The sequence below is a fragment of the Meles meles genome, chromosome 5, assembly GCF_922984935.1.
Source record: "Meles meles chromosome 5, mMelMel3.1 paternal haplotype, whole genome shotgun sequence".
Classification (NCBI taxonomy): Eukaryota; Metazoa; Chordata; class Mammalia; order Carnivora; family Mustelidae; genus Meles; species Meles meles.
The window spans coordinates 1,879,088-1,896,787 of NC_060070.1; the positions used below are offsets into that span (position 1 = coordinate 1,879,088).

The following is a 17,700-nucleotide window of genomic DNA, read 5'->3' on the forward strand; positions in this document are numbered from 1 at the left end:
TTATTTCTGAATAATAATGCACACACTAACCTAGCCTAGAAAGACTGAACTTGTATGGCAAGTCCACTCCTTTTCTTTCTTCAAAAAATTTATTTACTTATTTGAGAGAGCAAGAGAGTACACGAAGGGGGGTGCAGAACAGGAGGAGCAGGGAGCCCGACACGGGTCTCGATCACAGAAGCCTGGGATCAAGACCTGAACCGATGGCCGGTGCTTTAACCAACTGAGTCCCCCAGATGCCCCAAGTCCATTCCTTTTCTAATTAAGAAAGGCAAACAGGGTCCAGGAAGTTTTTGCTGCTACATGCCCTTGTAACACACATCAGTAAAAGAATGTAAACACGAAAAAAAAAAAAAAAAAAAGGATGTAAACACGAGCTATATAAACATTAGCCAAGCATCGGTGGGATGGCATTAACAGACACCACCAGACTGTGCCGTCTGGTACGGCGGCCGCAGACCACACGCGGCTCTACTGAGTACGCGGAATGCGGAAATGTGGCCGGTCCAAACGGAATGTGCATGAAGTACACAATACGCCCAGATATCTAAGCTTCGTCCGGAAAAAAGAACCTAAATACCTCATTAATAACCTATATTCCAACTACATGTTGGAATCATAACACTTTGGATATACTGCGTAAAATGAAACATTATTAGAATTTTAGAGTTTTTTTTTTTAATGCACCTAACAGAACATTTAAATTACCTTTGTGGGTCACACATTCTACTGGACAACACTATTCAAAAACTACAGATTTTTCATACTATATGTTATTAGTAACCACAGGTACTAGCAATAAATTTACAATTATGCAGATAACTGGGTAAAAACAAGATTTTCACAATATATAACATTATGCACCCTGATTTCCAACCATGGAAGAGTAACATTAATCACTGAAATGGAAAGGCTAAGTAATTTTAAGGATTACTTGTTTAAAGCTACCTACGCTGGTATTTGAAGATATTTCTGTATTTTTAGTCTTTTATTCATAAAATCTAAAAGGTTAATCAGAATTATCCATTCCCCATTTAGCAAATCAAATTCCCTTTTACTTTTCTTATGTTTTAAAGATTTATCTATCTGCGAAAGAGAGTGTGCATGAGAGAATAAGCAGGGAGAGCAGCAGGGGGAGAAGGAAACCCAGGTGCCCCCCAAATTCCTTCTGTAAAAGGGTCTCCTGGAGAGCAGTTACATATTTCAAAGACACCAGCATTATGAGTGACACTAAATACAATTGTGGAATTCTATTAAACTAACGAGAAGTACATTTTTAAGTATCAAAGCCACATTTTCCCTCCTGAAAACACTTCGAGAGTAATAGGGCAGTCGGGTGCCCGAGTTGCTCTGTCTGGGGTCTGTGCGCTCTGACATCACTCAGACTCCTGGAGAGTACAGGGCGGTGACCAGTACGTCCAGCCAGGCCGTGCAAAAAAGAAGTGCAGAGAGCTAGATTCTCAGTCCTCAGAAAAGCAATTACAGTGAAATAGCAGAAATCACCACATGCGTGATCTTAGTATTTAATCTTTTTTTAAAAGATTTTATTTATTTGACAGACAGATCACAAGTAGGCAGAGAGGCAGGCAGAGAGAGAGGGGGAAAAGCAGGCTCCCCGCTGAGCAGAGAGCCCAATGCAGGCGGGGCTCGATCCCAGGACCCTGAGATCATGACCTGAGCCGAAGGCAGCGGCTCAACCCACTGAGCCACCCAGGCGCCCCTTTAGTATTTAATCTTGAGTGCACTCGGAATCTGCTCCTCCTCCTTTCAAAGGGAGAGGAAGAGGGGCTGGAGAGGGAAGTGGGATTACTGAGGACGAGGAGGGCAGGGCAGAGGAGGAGAGGTCTAGCAGAAGTGTACTGGGATTTCCTTGTGAAAAGGGCAGAAGGGCAGCGCGTTAACAGAAAAGGTTCCCAAACAGAATGATGGAGGCAGAAATAAGAACTCGGTGGCTACAAGCCACACGTTCCCCAGAGCTGGACGGAACGCGCCCGGGGCTGAGCTGCTTACTTGTCGGATGTGGACGGGCTACGGGACAAGGCTGCCCTCGGACAGCTGGTCTCTGCTCCTGCTGGCACACCTTCGGGAACACGGAGGGTGAGGTCCTCTCACCCCGGGCACAGAAACTCAGTCAGGAGGAACCTACGCCTCAAACGCTCAGTGGCCAACGGAGTGTGTGGGGGAGTATGATATGACTAGCAGCATAAAAACATCATTAACACACAATCCAAAGGAAAAAAAAAAAAGGCAGCCTAGAGGAAGGAAGAGAGGCCGGCAGAGAGTCAAGCCTATTGTTCCCAGGGCTGGAGAACCCGTCTGGACTCTTCACCGAAGGTTCCAGAACAATGGGTGGGCTGGAGGGACCTGAGAGCCCAGCAGCACTTAGAACTCATCAGGATGTTCAGCACAGGGCTCTGCCCACGTGCTCCTTCCTCACGGTCTGCAAGCGGCTTTTTTTCTCATCAGACAAGGAGTTCTGATTCGCAAACTATTAAAACTCAGTCGAGGGTTTTAAAAGCACTGAAAAGCTCTTTCTTCTTGGTAGGAATTCTTAATTCTGAAACAAGCAGTTTTTAAAAGTCACTTCTGATACACACTCCGCCCTCAACAAGCCTGAGAGCATGGGCTAGGTGCTCCCGGACAGGTGTGGCCCGTAAACAAGCCTACGCTTGGTTTCGGTGAGCCAGGCTCCAGGCCCGGCTCTGCCGCCCCTTACGCTTTGCAGAGAATACAAAACTCCCCTCTCTACCCTTTCCCTCTTTGTAAGATGAAGGAAATGAACAAAACAGGGAACTCCTAAGTTGGGTCCCTCAGATGGGCTGCAGGGGGTCTGCGGGTGTGTGTGTGCATGGCATGAGGGCAAAAGCGCAGGGCTTTGCTGAGATCCCACAATCTCTCTGGGAAGGAAAGGGGTGAGACCTGCAGGCGAGCTCCTGGCGCCTGTTCACTGCTAATGCAGCTGTGCCCCGTGCAGGGATGAGGCCGGCCTCCCCAGCCTTGGCGAGAGCAAGTGGGCAGCCTAAACCTTCCTCAGACTGGGATGTCCCACGGCCGATCCCCTGCATGCAGTGAGCCACGGAAAGATCATTTCTTATCACAAGTCCTCGGATGTGAAAAGGTTCTGCTTTAAAGCATTAACGTTTAATGTTTCTGTTACGTTAATACTATAATAAAATTCAATAATTTCATCAATGCAAGAAATTAGTGCTTAGACCATTGTTATAAAACAGGTAAAAAACAGTAATTTTTATTTTTATATAATTTACTATTTTGCTTTTAAAACAAAACTATAAAGCATTCTTTCCAAACTCATGAACGGCCCCGGAAGATTGCACTAGTCATTTCATACAACTTCAAGGATTATTTCTGGCACTTCCATGAAAGAAATTCTGCAGTCACACTGGGTACTTTGAAACTGATTTTAAAAAGAACTAAAATTTCCGGACTTCATCTTTTTGACAAGGTCTTTCCCGTGTGGTCACAACAAGGATATTAAAGAATGTGAGAATGAAGGTCTCAAATTCTTCAAAGGACTTGACTGTAGTTCATGTCAGGAATTTACTCTTCAAACAGTGAGAAGGTGGTATGTTAATAAACATTGTTTTCATCTTCTCCTTTTTTTGTGTTTAAAACTAATTAAGATTTAAAGACTTAAAATATAGTCTAAAAGCACAAATTGAAACACCTTTAAGATAGTATTCGACTGTTCATTTTTTAAAAAGATAGTAACATATCCTAAAGTATCTCTAAAATGGTCATTTCTAGCCTCACTTGTAGCATAAATGGGTTCCAAAGCCAGTCAAAGCCCCCCCATGCATCCGCGGGAAGCTCCCCACCCGCTCGACCACGGGCGCCCAGCATCACCGCAAGCCATCCTCACCACGTTATCATCAGCATGAGTATACTTACGGGCTTTTTCCATGTGCAAAAAGGACATAGGAACCTTTTCTTTTTATGAACCTTAAAAATGTGTCACACTGAAACACAGAGCAACAAAGCCGGGAGTGTAATTACAAGCCACAGTAAGCGGCGGCTTCGTGAGCGAGTTCATCCCTGGCAGGTTTCAACAATTCTAATGGAAGCAGCCGCGGAATGCAGTTCCGAGTCTGCCCGACACCCACAACACAACAGCACCCTGATGGAACTCACCACCGGTCCTGTTCTTCCGACAACAGAGAACCACATTCTGATCTCGGGACTACAGCAACTTCTCCAACTGAGGGAAAAGACAACTGTCCGCTTCCCTCGGTTTCCCACGGCAGCCAGAGCTGGTCTCTGAGGACGCAGGTCCGCACAGTTCCGAGCTGGACATCAGGACACCGAGCAGCATCTCCCAGCACGGACTGCAGCGAGCGCTGCGCTCAGACTCTTACGTAACCAGTCAGCTCTGACTTGCCTTCACTTGGTACTTTATTAAACTTTAAAAAGAGCTAGGAAAATAAAGAGGGAATTGTTTGTATTTTAAAAATCCAAATTAAACAGGAAGCATTGTGTTGTCCCACAGATGAGTAAGAAGGAACATACTAAACTTCCCCAAAAGCAACGTTTTAAAAAAGTCAACTGCACACACACACTCTTCCAAATCATCTGGATTTCATAAAACCGAACCGCACCGTGGAAGGCGCGTCGGGAAGCTGAACATCAAAACATCGTCCAGGCTCAAAGCAGCTAGCCACACACTAATTAGGAAAAAAATAAAACAAAGACTGGGCCAGATATGAAGACCACAAAAGCTTAAAGAAAACACACACTGCGCAGACGCCAGTGACAATCACGGGGCCTCTAGGCTCTTCCGCACCGACCCTGCAGCTGCAAGGAGGGAGCACGAGGACAGCGGGCACCGCATGGCCAGCGAATGCCAGGTCAGACCCTCCCCATGGCCTCACGTGCTCGTCCTTGGGCTTGTCTGGTGTGAGCTGTTCGGGGCTCCAAGGCTGCGAGGTGCACCCGCAGATCCCGCGCAACAGGACCAGCACAAGCACATGTGAGCGAGCCCCGGCAAGAGGACTCCCCGCCGTGCTGAGCCCTCCCCTGGCCACGCGCTGGCCTGCCTCGCACTGAAAACACATTCTTGCAACCCCGAAAACCAATTCTCTTCTAATTATTACAACTGACACGGCCCTGTGCGACGTGTCAGCCTCACCGTGCTGTTTAGCAGCGCGTGTAATTAAGTGACTTCCGATTTTCATTGCTGAATGTTCCTTTCCTAGCACCGAAGATACTACAAACCAGTTAGAGAAAAACAGGTTGCTTCATGAAGCCATCGGGAACCATGACATTCACGTGTCATTTCAAGAGCAGACATGAATGCCCTGGTCATGTCTTCAAGGGGCACACTGTCCACATAACAGACCACAGCCCGAGTCACTTTCTCCAGAACATCTCTCTGTGTGCGGACACCCAAATTCTGTCTCTGGCTCTGAGTTTCTGAGTTCCATACCCATCCATCCAACTACTGCATGATGTCCCGCTCCCCGGCTAAACCGGCGTCCCGGCTTGCAAAGGTAGAGCATGCAAAACTAAACACCTGACTCTCAGTGTCGACGCCTCGCCCCTGCCCTGCTTTCAGGACACGCCGCGTCCACACGCTCCACGCTGAGGACAGGAGCACGGTGTGTCCCGCTACTTCGCTCTCACCCCCTACAGCGGATTCATCCATCACACAGACCGCAGTCGTTCCACAAACATGCACCAGCAACAAAACCGAGTGCCCAACCTCAGCGACTGTGCTCTGCCCCCCTGCAGCTGCTTCCTGGGGCCGTGCCTCTGTCACCTGCCGGGGGCCGCTGCTGAGCATGTCTTTACCGCTGCTCTGCTGGCAGGACTGAGCCCCTCGAGCCCACACTCTTTGAAGGACCGACAATCAACTTTGGAAACCTCACTTGGACCCTGTCAGGCCTTTATCTGAACCCCTTTGATGGCTACTTCTCTGAGCGATACCAAAATGCACAAGCCCGCCAAGATCGCAGGGACTCTAAGTCTCTCTGGGACACAGCCACACTCCCGCACCAGCCGCCACCCTCCAGCTGCAGGAGAGCCCGCAGCACAGAGGACACTCACCACCTGGGCCCCCGCGGGAAAAGCGTGCCGTCTGCTGTATGAGATGCGGTCCCGCCTCCGCTTTCCCAGCGGCGCCCCGGAAGGCCCGCCCCCAATTCCGCTCCGGCACAGAACACCACGGCTCCACAATGGCTGCACCTTTGCCTGCGGCCCCTTGTCTGAGACTCTCCGCCCACCGGGCTCTGCCCGGCTAATGCGTGCGCGCCCACCAAGCTCCAGCTTGAGAGGCACTTGCTCACGAAGGCCCCCCGGACACATACTCTCCGCTATGCTCCGTTGGCAGACGCCCTGGAGCGGTGGCCTCTAGCATCATGCACTCGCTCGAAGTCACTTCTGCTTCGCGCCTGAAGTGAGCAAGGGTATGTGTGCCCTTGCACAGACGTTCTCGGGGGGAGAAACTACCCCGAGAGCCGGGGGCATACTTCATTTTATTACATCTACTGTTTCATAAGCTGATGAATTCGGCACCTTAGCATTAAATCTGGAATCTCTTTTTTGAAAAACTTGCATTATTACTTTTCTTCTAGTTCTCAATGTATGCTTGCACTGTGGAAAGTTTTCAAAGAGGCCGGAAAACAAGAAGAGCGTGGGAATCCCTGGGAGGCTGGGGAGGACGCCACCTTCCCAGTCTAGGAAAGGAAGGAGCGGGCCCCCACGGCCTCCCCCCACGGGGACTGCTAGGGGACGAGGCAAGCCGGGATGAAGACACTGAGCGGTTGCTCTCTGTCCTGGGTTCTCTGGCTCTGCGGCATGAGCCACGTGGCAAGGAGACCCCACCACCCGCAGAGACGAGATACCAGCCAGGCTACCGCGGACGCGGCACAGGACCCATGTTCTCCACTCCAGCTTCGGGCGGTAGAAAGGCGATTTTTGGATTTCTATCTAATGTCCTGTTGTTGTTCCTGTTTCCCATGGAGCCCCAGTTCTGAAATCCTATATCGCAATTAGAAATGCTAACACTGATACTTTCCCATTTTTTCTAGAAATCTTTTTTTTTTTTTAAATATGTCAGTATAGAAAACGCCAGCAAGACACCCAGACACTTCGAGGTCAGAAAGTGAAAATCTCACTCCATCTTTATACAACAGGCACCTGGTATTCTCTCTTGGGATAAACCGTGCCTGACAATTAACTACTAGCTTCACGTTGAGTCTATTATTCTAGTGCTGGTGAAAGGAACAGAAGACCTCCTCTTAAGACTATCAACAGCCTGGGGGCGCCTGGGTGGCTCAGTGGGTTAAAGCCTCTGCCTTCAGCTCGGGTCATGATCCCAGGGTCCTGGGATCGAGCCCCGCATTGGGCTCTCTGCTCAGCAGGGAGCCTGCTTCCTCCTCTCTCTGCCTACTTGTAATTTCTGTCTTTCAAATAAATGAATAAAATCTTTAAAAAAAAAAAAAAAAAAAGACTATCAACAGCCTGAAGCAAAATCCTGCATGTTCCCAGCTTCCGCGAGGCAGTCGGTCGCCATGCCACACGATCTCTTAGCACAAGTCACAAAGATTTCCGTCAGAGCGAGGATTCCAGAGTGCTGTTTCCAGGACTAAGTACTTCCTCCTGACTGGAAAGCGCGCACTGCGTTCCCATGCCTCCTTGCACGAAGGCAGGTGCACGCAGACCACATGGGAGCCCTGAGGGAGGGGCAGTCAGCACAGGTAGGGGTGGGAGAGGTGAGCAAGTGCAGGGACCCACCACCAGGACAGAAACACAGCTGCGTGGCCAGTGGGCGAAGGCCAGGTGGATGAGTTGTCGTCAGCGGTCCGGCCCGAGCACCTCCACACAGAGACCTCCTCTTGGGGCCTCAGCTGAGGTCCTGTCCTCCACACTCACTCACTGCCCCCTCACTCCTCCCCCTGCTGCAGTCTATATAATGGTGCAAGGATCCCTCCCGGCAGTGAAAGGACTCTCCCACGGCCGGCCATCTGGAACCACTCCTGGGGGAGAATGCAGGCCTGGGGCTGGCACCCTCCCTTCTGCCTCTCCCCCACAGGCACCATGAGCGGAGGCGTGACTGTGACTCCAGCCCATGTCCCAGTCCTAACCGCCCACTGACACCTGGCCACCTGGCAAGAACATTGGCCAGAGGCCCAAGAGGGAGGCGGGGGCAGGGGCCTGCGTGGGGCCCCACTGTGTGCGCGATGCCTCTACGGGTTACAGGTAAAGATCAGAGGCACTTAGGTCAATTGGACTTTGCCTTTCAGAGACCAGGTGGATCTGTACGGAGAGAGAGCACAGCTTTCTGGGCTGGAGAGAAACAGAGGGAGAAGACAGAAGTGCTGACGACCCCACAGGTCAGTACTTCAGATCCCAAGCAAAATGAGCGCCGGAAAGAGGATCCATACGTATCAACGCATAACAGGAAACATGCAGGTTCAAGTTTTCCTGTGTCTAAGTGTGGCATGTAACATCCTGGTATTTTTTTTCCCCTAAAAATGAGCATTTGATTCAGTTGGTAAGTATGGAAAATAGTCCATGTCTAATAGCTTCCTATTCACAACTTCGAAAGTTTTCGGTTGTGGGTTCATTAAATTAGAATAGCCTGGAAATATGGCCCACGAGCATGACCCTTCTCAGGAGTAAGGGACTCTGGGCCATGAGCTGGGCTGACAGTTCTGGACCTACCGTCTGGCCCAGCTTGGGTGACCCCACGTAACCTGACACCTCAGAACCAGACTACTGTGCCCTCTGTCCCTCTGTCCACACCTGACACGGGCTCCCCTTGGCCAGCGGGTCCCCAGGTTCTTCCGGTTGTCCCACATACCACGCCCTTCCCAGACGCGGCTTCCCGAAACGCCAGGGCCAACACGCCCCTTTCATTTCTCTGTGGAGTCTACCAGACGCAGTAAAGCCCTCACGTGTCAATCAGGGTGTCCAGAACCACCTGAGCACCACTCCCCCTTAGCCGTGCGGGTTTCCAATGACCTTACACGGCCTGCAGCCCTGCTTCGCGCCATCCGTGCGGCTCCCAGGCACACACTCTAAGGCTGGCCGGGATGTTCTCTGTGGGAGGCTACGGCACCCGACACATTGCGGACCCACACGCGGCCAAGGGGACAGAGGTGACCTCCTCGGCCCCGCCGCACACCCACTGGAAGAGAGCGCCTGGATGGGGATGCAGAAGTCGGCCTGGGTGGTGAGTGTGCAGGGACGTGTGTGTGCACCAGCACTCGAGGAGCTGTCCGAGGCCCCGCTCTGACGCCGTGCGAGCCCCAGCTCCCATCTCGGACTAAGGGACCCCTCCTTCTCCGGTGCCTGCTGTGGCTCATCAAGTTCTGCCTCCACCTCCTCCTCAGGAGTGCCAGTGACTCGATGTCAAGGTCACACTGTCTGCAGCTCCCCTGGACAGCAGGACGCCGTCCCTGCGCTGAGCCTGAGCGCCATGGACCCTTCCGTGGATCCCACCCCGAGAAACAGAACCGCACGCACGCTCTGTCCACAGGCAGCGAAGGGCTCCCCACGCTCGGCTCCGGCCCGTGGCTGACTGATCAAGGAGCAGAGTGAAGACCGACAACTCATGCTGCCAACCGGGTCGTACCTTCGCCGCGACAATGCTGAGGCCCATCCCATTTTGCTTTTTCAGAGTCACAGTGATGATTTCAGGTTCTTTTCTCAGAGGCTGAGCCTGGAGGATGGAAACAAAGGTTTATTTTATGGATAAAATGAAGTGTTTCTAGGTTAGACAGTCACGAGTGACAGGGCCGATCACATTCGCTGTGGTTAACCGCCCAGACAAGGGTTACAGACAGGCTCACGGAGCGACCGGCACAGGATCAGTACTCTCGCCTCCAGAGCCATGAAGACACTGGTCGTGAACACGATTTAAACGTGGAAGAGCTTATTTTAGAAAACAAAAGTACACTTCCATTGCTATCAGAGTAGAAAAACCCAATCATAAAAATGAAATTAAAATGTTACCATATTACCTTTCAAAATAAATTACTAGGTGTTTTTGAAAGAAAAAAAAGCAAACTTATTTTACACCATCCATGGGGAAGTCAGCAAGAGACCGCTGTAAGAAAGACGAGCCAACAGCAGGCTCCTGGGAGAGCGCAGGGCTCATGTGACGTTAGGCCACCCGAGATGCAGGTGGCACCTCTCCAGGTACTTTGGGCTCAGGGACGAGGTCAGACCTTGAACTGATAACTAAGCAAACACAGAGCTGTCCACTGAAGTGACATGTTATCCGTAGGTCACACCTCACCCAGAGAAGAAACAAAATTACAGAAGAAAACCACCAGTGCACACACACTATGGGATACGCCAACAAGTGGTAGTTACATACACGGGGCTTGTTCATTCAGAACCAAGGTCAGTGAGCGAACACGGGAAGGAAAATAATTTGTTTTTCTTTGAGATTAAGACTCGAACGCTCCCAAGGGCTCTCGGAGTACACTAGGAAGATGAAGAACCCGTGATCCCATCCAGGAAGGTATCTGCTGTCCTGTAAAATCTGGGAGTTGGGAACGGCTATCAGTTGGACTGTGGCGAACAACTCAGGAGGCCCAGAGAGCGCCGAGAGGCACCGTATCCGGGTCAGAGGCTTTGGGCGACCGGCTCCCATGTGGCAGGGCAGCCGGCCGCTACCTCGGCCGCTGGAGATGGGAGGACACACGCTCCAGTCTAAAGCAGGCCATTCAGCCATGATGAGTAATAACTTGGAATTTGATACACAAAACACAGTGCGTGCTTTATTTTGCGGTAAGCAGTGTCACCTTACACCACCTGACACAATCTACATTTTCTTAGAATTTAGATACATAAGAGGCGCACAGCTTTGACAGGCTACTGGTCAGTATTTTCGGGTGTACAAGGAAATCTCTGGAGCGTCAGAAGCTACCTGGCTGTTTCTGCACCCCAGAACCTCTAACCCTTGGCCCAGGCACACTGGACGATTCCCACTGGTGGGCAGGGGAAGACGCCGCCACATGCAAACACGCACAACACATCGAGCCTGACCCCCAGGGACTCGGACCAAAGTACAGTCCCACCTGTTTGTCCCTTCCAAGGCTTAAGTGTCTTAAAAGATGAAAATGGTAATTGCAGGAAGATAAGTAAAGGGAAAGATATTTATTTATTTATTTATTTATTTTTTTATAAAGATTTTATTTATTTATTTGACAGAGAGAGAGATCACAAGTAGGCAAAGAGGCAGGCAGAGAGAGAGGAAGAAGCAGGCTCCCTGCGGAGCAGAGAGCCCGATGTGGGGCTCAATCCCAGGACCCTAAGATCATGACCTGAGCCGAAGGCAGGGGCTTAATCCACTGAGCCACCCAGGCGCCCCAGGGAAAGATATTTAAATGAAACTCTACAACAAAGCTCAAAAAGGAAAACTTTCCTTTGTTTCTATTGATCAGATGTGGCAGTCCAAGGCACAGGGACAGTCTTTGTTATTTAAAACTCTCGGCAGAAAAAATCAATAGATAAATAAAAAATAAAACTCTCGACAGGAGGCAAAGCAGAACTCTCCAAACAATGCATGAAGGTAGTGAAGAGAGGACTGACCACTCTTCCAAAAGATAAAAAATTACCAGCAAGTGATTTGACACATATTTATAAAACAAGGTAGAACCAACTATAAGGAGAAAATGGTTCTACCAAAGAAATACATTTTCTAATAAAATTCGTAAGGCTATCATATTATCTTTTAAAAAATATGTATTAACATTAAGGCTGGTATAGCTGAAAAGTAGAAATATTTTTGTTTATGGACAAAAGTGTATAGACATGGCCTGGAAAAAATACGTATGTATATAAATCCTAGTTTCAGATTTTTTAAAAATAAAATCAGTACTTAAAGGTGATTTTATTTTTTTTTTTTTTTTTTTATTTTTTTTTTTTTTTAATATTTTATTTATTTGACAGAGAGAAATCACAACTAGGCAGAGAGGCAGGCAGAGAGAGAGGAGGAAGCAGGCTCCCCGCAGAGCAGAGAGCCCGACGTGGGGCTCGATCCCAGGACCCTGGGATCATGACCTGAGCCGAAGGCAGAGGCTTTAACCCACTGAGCCACCCAGGCGCCCCGATTTTATTTTTTTTTTAAAGATTTTATTTATTTGACAGAGAGAGAGATCACAAGTAGGCAGAGAGGCAGGCAGAGAGAGGAGGAAGCAGGCTGTCCGCAGAGCAGAGAGCCCGACGCGGGGCTCGATCCCAGAACCCCAGGATCATGACCTGAGCCAAAGGCAGAGGCTTTAACCCACTGAGCCGCCCAGGCGCCTCCTTAAAGGTGACTTTAAAATACTTATCCCAACAATGCTCACTATAATCACAGAACGAGTTTGCATGACATTTCCACACCGTAAGGGACACACGGCGGTGTGTGCCGCACCCGTCACACTTGTGATACTTGCCAGCTCCGTGCTCTCGCGCAGAAGATGGCTCTCGTAATCTGCACCTTCGAAGTAGATCGTCCAGGTGCCTGGTGAGCGCGCATGAGGAATTAACCTGCAAAATCCTGAGGAGAAAACAAGCAAATTATAAAATTGAAAAGCAAGGCAAGTCAGCCACATATTCTCCAAGAAGGGCAGCAACATCACGGGTCAATGGCTCGGCACCTACAGACGACACTTCTTTTTCCTAGTCTACGTACACTTGTTCCCTCCGGAAATGGAACTTTCAGACATTTAAAATCATTGTTTTGGTCTGATGGAATTCAAGACCAATCTGAAAAGTGAAACTGGGCTCCCCTTCCTGTTTGTTTCAAAGAACTTTTCTCACTATTTCTATGAGAAATCACCGACGGGCACCATAACTCCTTCCTTGCTGACCAAGTGCTCAACAATACCCAGAATGCCTTTCTCGACAGAGACGGCTGTGGACAAGGAGTGAACAGCTAGTGACCTAGTGCACACGTCTGCCCGTGTCACACCCTGGGCTCTATGGTTTTCAGGCAGGTCAGTGTCTGACCTGTAGGATGGGCCCCTTCTCACAACTCTGTCCACATTTCCTAACCAGTCACTTAAATGTCTTATAAATAAGTTTCAGAATCATTTTATAATGTTTTGAAAAGTATTTATGATATTCTCATCAACAAATGACAGCTTTATAAAACTAAACTTTTCAATTCAAAACACGTCATTCTTCATTTAGGCAGATCTTATTCTGTGTTTCTCTGGACCTTCCTGACAAAGTTGTATCACACAGGCCTTGCACATTCTTGTATTTTCTCCAAAGTGGTCTGGTCTTCCTATGACTAGCAGCTCAACAGTCCCGAGGAGCCCAGCGTGTGCCCAACGTCACAGGGACGGCTCTCGCCAGCATGCACAGCCTCAGCTAGACCCAGGACTGGGGAAAGCCCTGGCTGGGGCCTCCCAGCACTCTCTCCCACTCTAGGATTCCACCAGCGAGGAGAGTTTGCCCGTCATTTTGGGGCACTTACGAGGTTTTTTTGCAGTAAGTGGAAAAGGAGATGTCAAAAGAGCACAGTTAAAATAAAGATATAAACTTATAGTCCTTTTTTTTAAAAAAAAAATCACCATTTCAGCCTATTTTCATTAAAAGATACCTAAAACTTCTCTTTCCCCCACTTGAGGGAATTGTAATTATCACAATTTTGAAATGAAGAATCTTTATTATTTTCTCTTTTTTTCAAATGTCAAGGCTAGATCGCACGCCAAGCAGACATTTCCTGCTCTTAGCTGAAGGAATGCGTCTCAGATCAGGTGTAAGCCCGTGCTGGTTTTACAACCTTCTCTCACACAACTGTTATAGGACAAAACAGAAGGAACAGAAATTGAGAGCACACAGTAGTCCCTTATTTGGCTCGAAGACTTGAGTGTGAAGAATTAAAAACACTGATGTCATAAAAGAACACACCCAGTTCTTTGTAAGTCTTGTAAAGGCCCTTCTGTAATAGACTGTGTTATCATCTGACACATACAGAACGAGGCAGGGACGCCAAGTCAGTGATGAAATTACACGTATGTTCTGAAATCAATCAGTCTGGGAGCCTCGGGGGAAGTCACGGAGGAGACTTCACCACCTGGCCAAGAGCTCACTTTTCCCGACCTGGCAAGCATTGGCTCTGCGGCACGCATCACAGAACGGACAGCTGCGTACCAAGTCCGCACACACAGATCTGGAACATGCCAGTAAATTCGTCTCGCCGTGCGCTCGTTCACAGGGTTAGTGAAGAGCTGAGCACTCGCCGCCCAGCAGCCCTGGGCTGGGTGCTGAGGGTCGGGGGGCCTGGCCCCCGGGACTCCAGCTCGACCCCAGAGACAGGCGGACACACGTGTTTCAAGGGCTGTCACAAAAATGTCCCAAAGAACACAGAATCCCTCGTGGGGAAAGTGGCTAAGTGTCGGGAGCAGGCTGAGGTTTTCTAGACACAGGGCTACCTGACTGGGACTTCAGAAAGTAAACCCAAGTCTACGGCCATACCACCCTGAACGCGCCCGATCTCGTCTGATCTCGGAAGCTAAGCAGGGTCGGACCTGGTTAGTACCTGGATGGGAGAAAGTAAACCCAACGTGCGAGTGAAGCAGCAGACACGGTGGGGGCGGGGGGCAAGGCCCAGGGCTGTTAATACCAACAACGGGCTGGGAGCGGGGTGTCCTGCTCAGCCGCCGGAGTGCTCGGCTCTCGGGGGTGAAGGGGAAGTGCGGGGGGAGCGGGGCACAGATCCAGCAGCAACGTGCCATGACGCACCTGAGGGCGGCGGAAGGTGGGGGGCACGGAGGGGGCACAGACAGCGGTCCGGGCAGCAGCCAGCCGGAGTGTGGCTGTCCCCAACATGCAGGTACACCAAGTGCTGATGGGCCCGGCCCCGCAGGCATGACAAGCAGTGCCTGCATGGCAACACAGGTCCCTGGGCTCGGCCCTGAGGCCACACACGGGTGCCAGAGACCAGTCTGGGCCCGCTCTGCTGGGCAGGAGGGCGCCCCCCATAGGAGCCCTGACATGGGGACTCCCAATGCCCGACTGAGGCTTTCTTAGATGTCACTGCAGCCTGGACCTCTGTCCTCCCTGCTCGTTCCAGACACGAGCCCAGGTTCGTCCCAGCCGCCTTCCTCCTTCACACAAAGCTCCTGGAGGACGCACCCGCCTCAGCTCTGCTGCTCCGAGGACGGTGCTGAGAGGAGACAGGAGTCCACACTCCCGGCACAATCAGATACACTGGCTAGTAACACACCACCCTTCACTACAAGAAGCAGCCTTTGTAGAATGGAAATTTTGAACTATCTAACCTTCAGAGACAGAACAATCTATTTATCGTAGCATGTGAAACAGTCACTGAAATTAAAAACCACACTCACTGAATTCACGTTGGCAAGACTAACCCTTCACTTTGCCACTGTCATTTCTGTTTAAGCTAATTCCTGAACTCTGAATCTGTTTTTCAATTCACCTGAGCTCCATGTTACAAACCATAGCAGACTGGAGCTGAACTGGGATCTGATTTAGAAGTTGGTGCTTCGAGTGTAAATGTGGTATTTTGGGGGTAGAGGTGGAGGGAGAGAGAATCTCAAGCAGGCTCCCTGCCGAGCAGGGAGCCTGACGCGGGGCTCGATCCCAGGACCCTGAGATCAGAATCTGAGCTGAGACCAAGAGTCGGTAGCTTCAACTGCCAACTCCCAGCACATGTGGGATTTTTACCACCACGTTCCGACAAGAATATGTAAACGGGTACGGGGTCAGACCAGGGGAGTTCGCTGCCCTTACACAAGCCCAGCAACAGCGTGGCTCACGAGCCCCGGCAGGTGCTGCACAGTGCTCACGGTGGCAGCCGTGCCAACGCGAGGTTATGGCCACGCCCTGTGCCAGAGGTCTAAGTGTCCCACAGGTGGCTGGCCCGGTCCCCACGAGTGCCTGCCATCCACGTGCCCGTCTTCTGAAAGGGCCGTCTCAGGGCACAGAGCTGGGGTGCGAGCGGAGACGGTGTGCTTGCCGCCCTCGTGCTGCTCCCGACAACTCCGCTGCTGGCCACGCGCACGGATCATTTCCACGGGATGAGCCGAGCTCCCAGCTCCCAGAAACCAGCAGAGGAGCAACCACAGGTCCTCTCTCCCAGCAGGCCAGGCAGCAACGTGACTGTGACAGCTGGCGGGAGGAGCCACGCCATGGAAGGGTCATCGCACACCCACGGGAGCCTCACGGTGCGAGAATGCTGACTCCACACCACCACGAAATGCTTACTTCCATGTCCTGCCACACGGCTTTCTCCAGAAGCACACGGTGCGTGCTCCGCACGTGTAGCCTGAAGCACATGTGCACACCCACACCCATCCGGTACAACGCTCACTCCGAGCCGGGTCAGAGCTCGGACTCCAGGTCCAGGTGGCGGGACTTACCTCTCTGGCACAGAGGGTCTAGGAACTCCTGTAGGCCGTTCGGAATGTTCCTGACGACGTCGCAAGAATAGCCGTCTTCGGGCAGCAGGAAAGGCAGCTGCAGATCGGGGTCTTCCTCCAGCCGCACCTCCCTCCCGTCACTGCGCGCCAGCTCGTCCGCTGTGTTCTCGGCCACAGCCACCACGTTCTCGATCAGGTCCTGGTCAGAACACAGACGCACAGTGAGCACGACACACACTGCCACTCAGGGCTCGCGTGCGCGCCGTGGCCACACACGCAGGCGGGGCTGCGAGGGACAGCGTTCCCAGTGTGCAAACACTGGAGTGCCAGCGACGGTCGCTGGTGGAGCACACCCTGCAAACACGTGAACCAGGACAGTCAGGATTAATCGTGAGTAACATGCAGCCTTAAAAAGGAATCGTTCAATCGTAACAAAACGGTTTCCCTTTGCAAAAGTAGCCATTTTTTTCCCTTGCAATTTAACATCCAGGTGCTAATGATCCAATTTTTACAGAATTCACAATGACAGAAAAAACTCCCACAACGGCGAATGTAAAAAATCAGGACAGAAGTGTCTACTCCCAGCTAATCGGGAAGGAAAGCTCCCCCGGTTACACTGTATAGCTCGACGAGAGAACACGGCGCCTCACGTCCCCCGGGCCACAGAGCAGAGCCCTCCCTGGAGAAGCAACCCGCCCCGCCCTGTCGGCCTGGGCACCCCCGCCACGGGTGCCACCACCTGCTCTGGGAGCCGGTGCGGATGGACGCGGGCCGCGCACCCCGAGCCGGACTTCTGTGACATGCGCAGCGCGTCTCATCTGCTGCGCACGTCCACGCACACATGTGCACGTGCAGAGCTCCGTGCCACGCCCCACTCCTGCACGCGACGGGACCTTCTAGACGCTCTCCTGCCGGCTGCTGCTCCTAGCGACTCTGTACACGTCTTCCGTTGGCCTGAAGTCAGTCCCAGGGGTTGGGCCACCCCCCCCAGCCCCCCCCCCCCCCCACCGACGGCACTTCCCTCGTCAGCACTCCAGCCTCGAGCCGATTTTATTCGCGGGTGACAACGAGCACCTGCAGCCCTTCTCGCTCTACGTGCAGGAGCTGTAGCCACACCGCCGACCAGGCCTTCGGCCCCCAGGCCTTCTCTCCAGATGCGTAAATGCCAAAACTCGATCCCCACCAGGAAGAGGCGTCTGCATGGGTTGGGGCAGCCCCCCTGGCTGGCTGGTGGACCTGACGGGCACTGTGTGCCCACAGTACACTGATGTCTGTGCTGTGGCAGGAGCTCTGGGGCCTCTGAGCCTCCGGTCACAGTGGTGAGCCCGGGAATCCGGGCAACTTAACGTCC

General features: G+C 51.4%; 1 protein-coding gene across 19 annotated transcripts in view; it reads right to left on the reverse strand.

The window, feature by feature from the left end:
- AFDN (afadin, adherens junction formation factor) overlaps positions 1 to 17,700 on the reverse strand; it is a 134,490-nt gene that overhangs the window by 29,791 nt on the left and 86,999 nt on the right. For all 19 annotated transcript variants that reach the window (XM_046006886.1, XM_046006872.1, XM_046006873.1 and 16 more), the window contains 3 exons: positions 16,350 to 16,548; positions 12,408 to 12,511; positions 9,593 to 9,679 (listed from right to left, as the gene is read on the reverse strand). In XM_046006886.1, the coding sequence (XP_045862842.1) occupies positions 9,593 to 9,679; positions 12,408 to 12,511; positions 16,350 to 16,548 (390 nt within the window). The remainder of the gene's footprint in view (positions 1 to 9,592; positions 9,680 to 12,407; positions 12,512 to 16,349; positions 16,549 to 17,700) is intronic.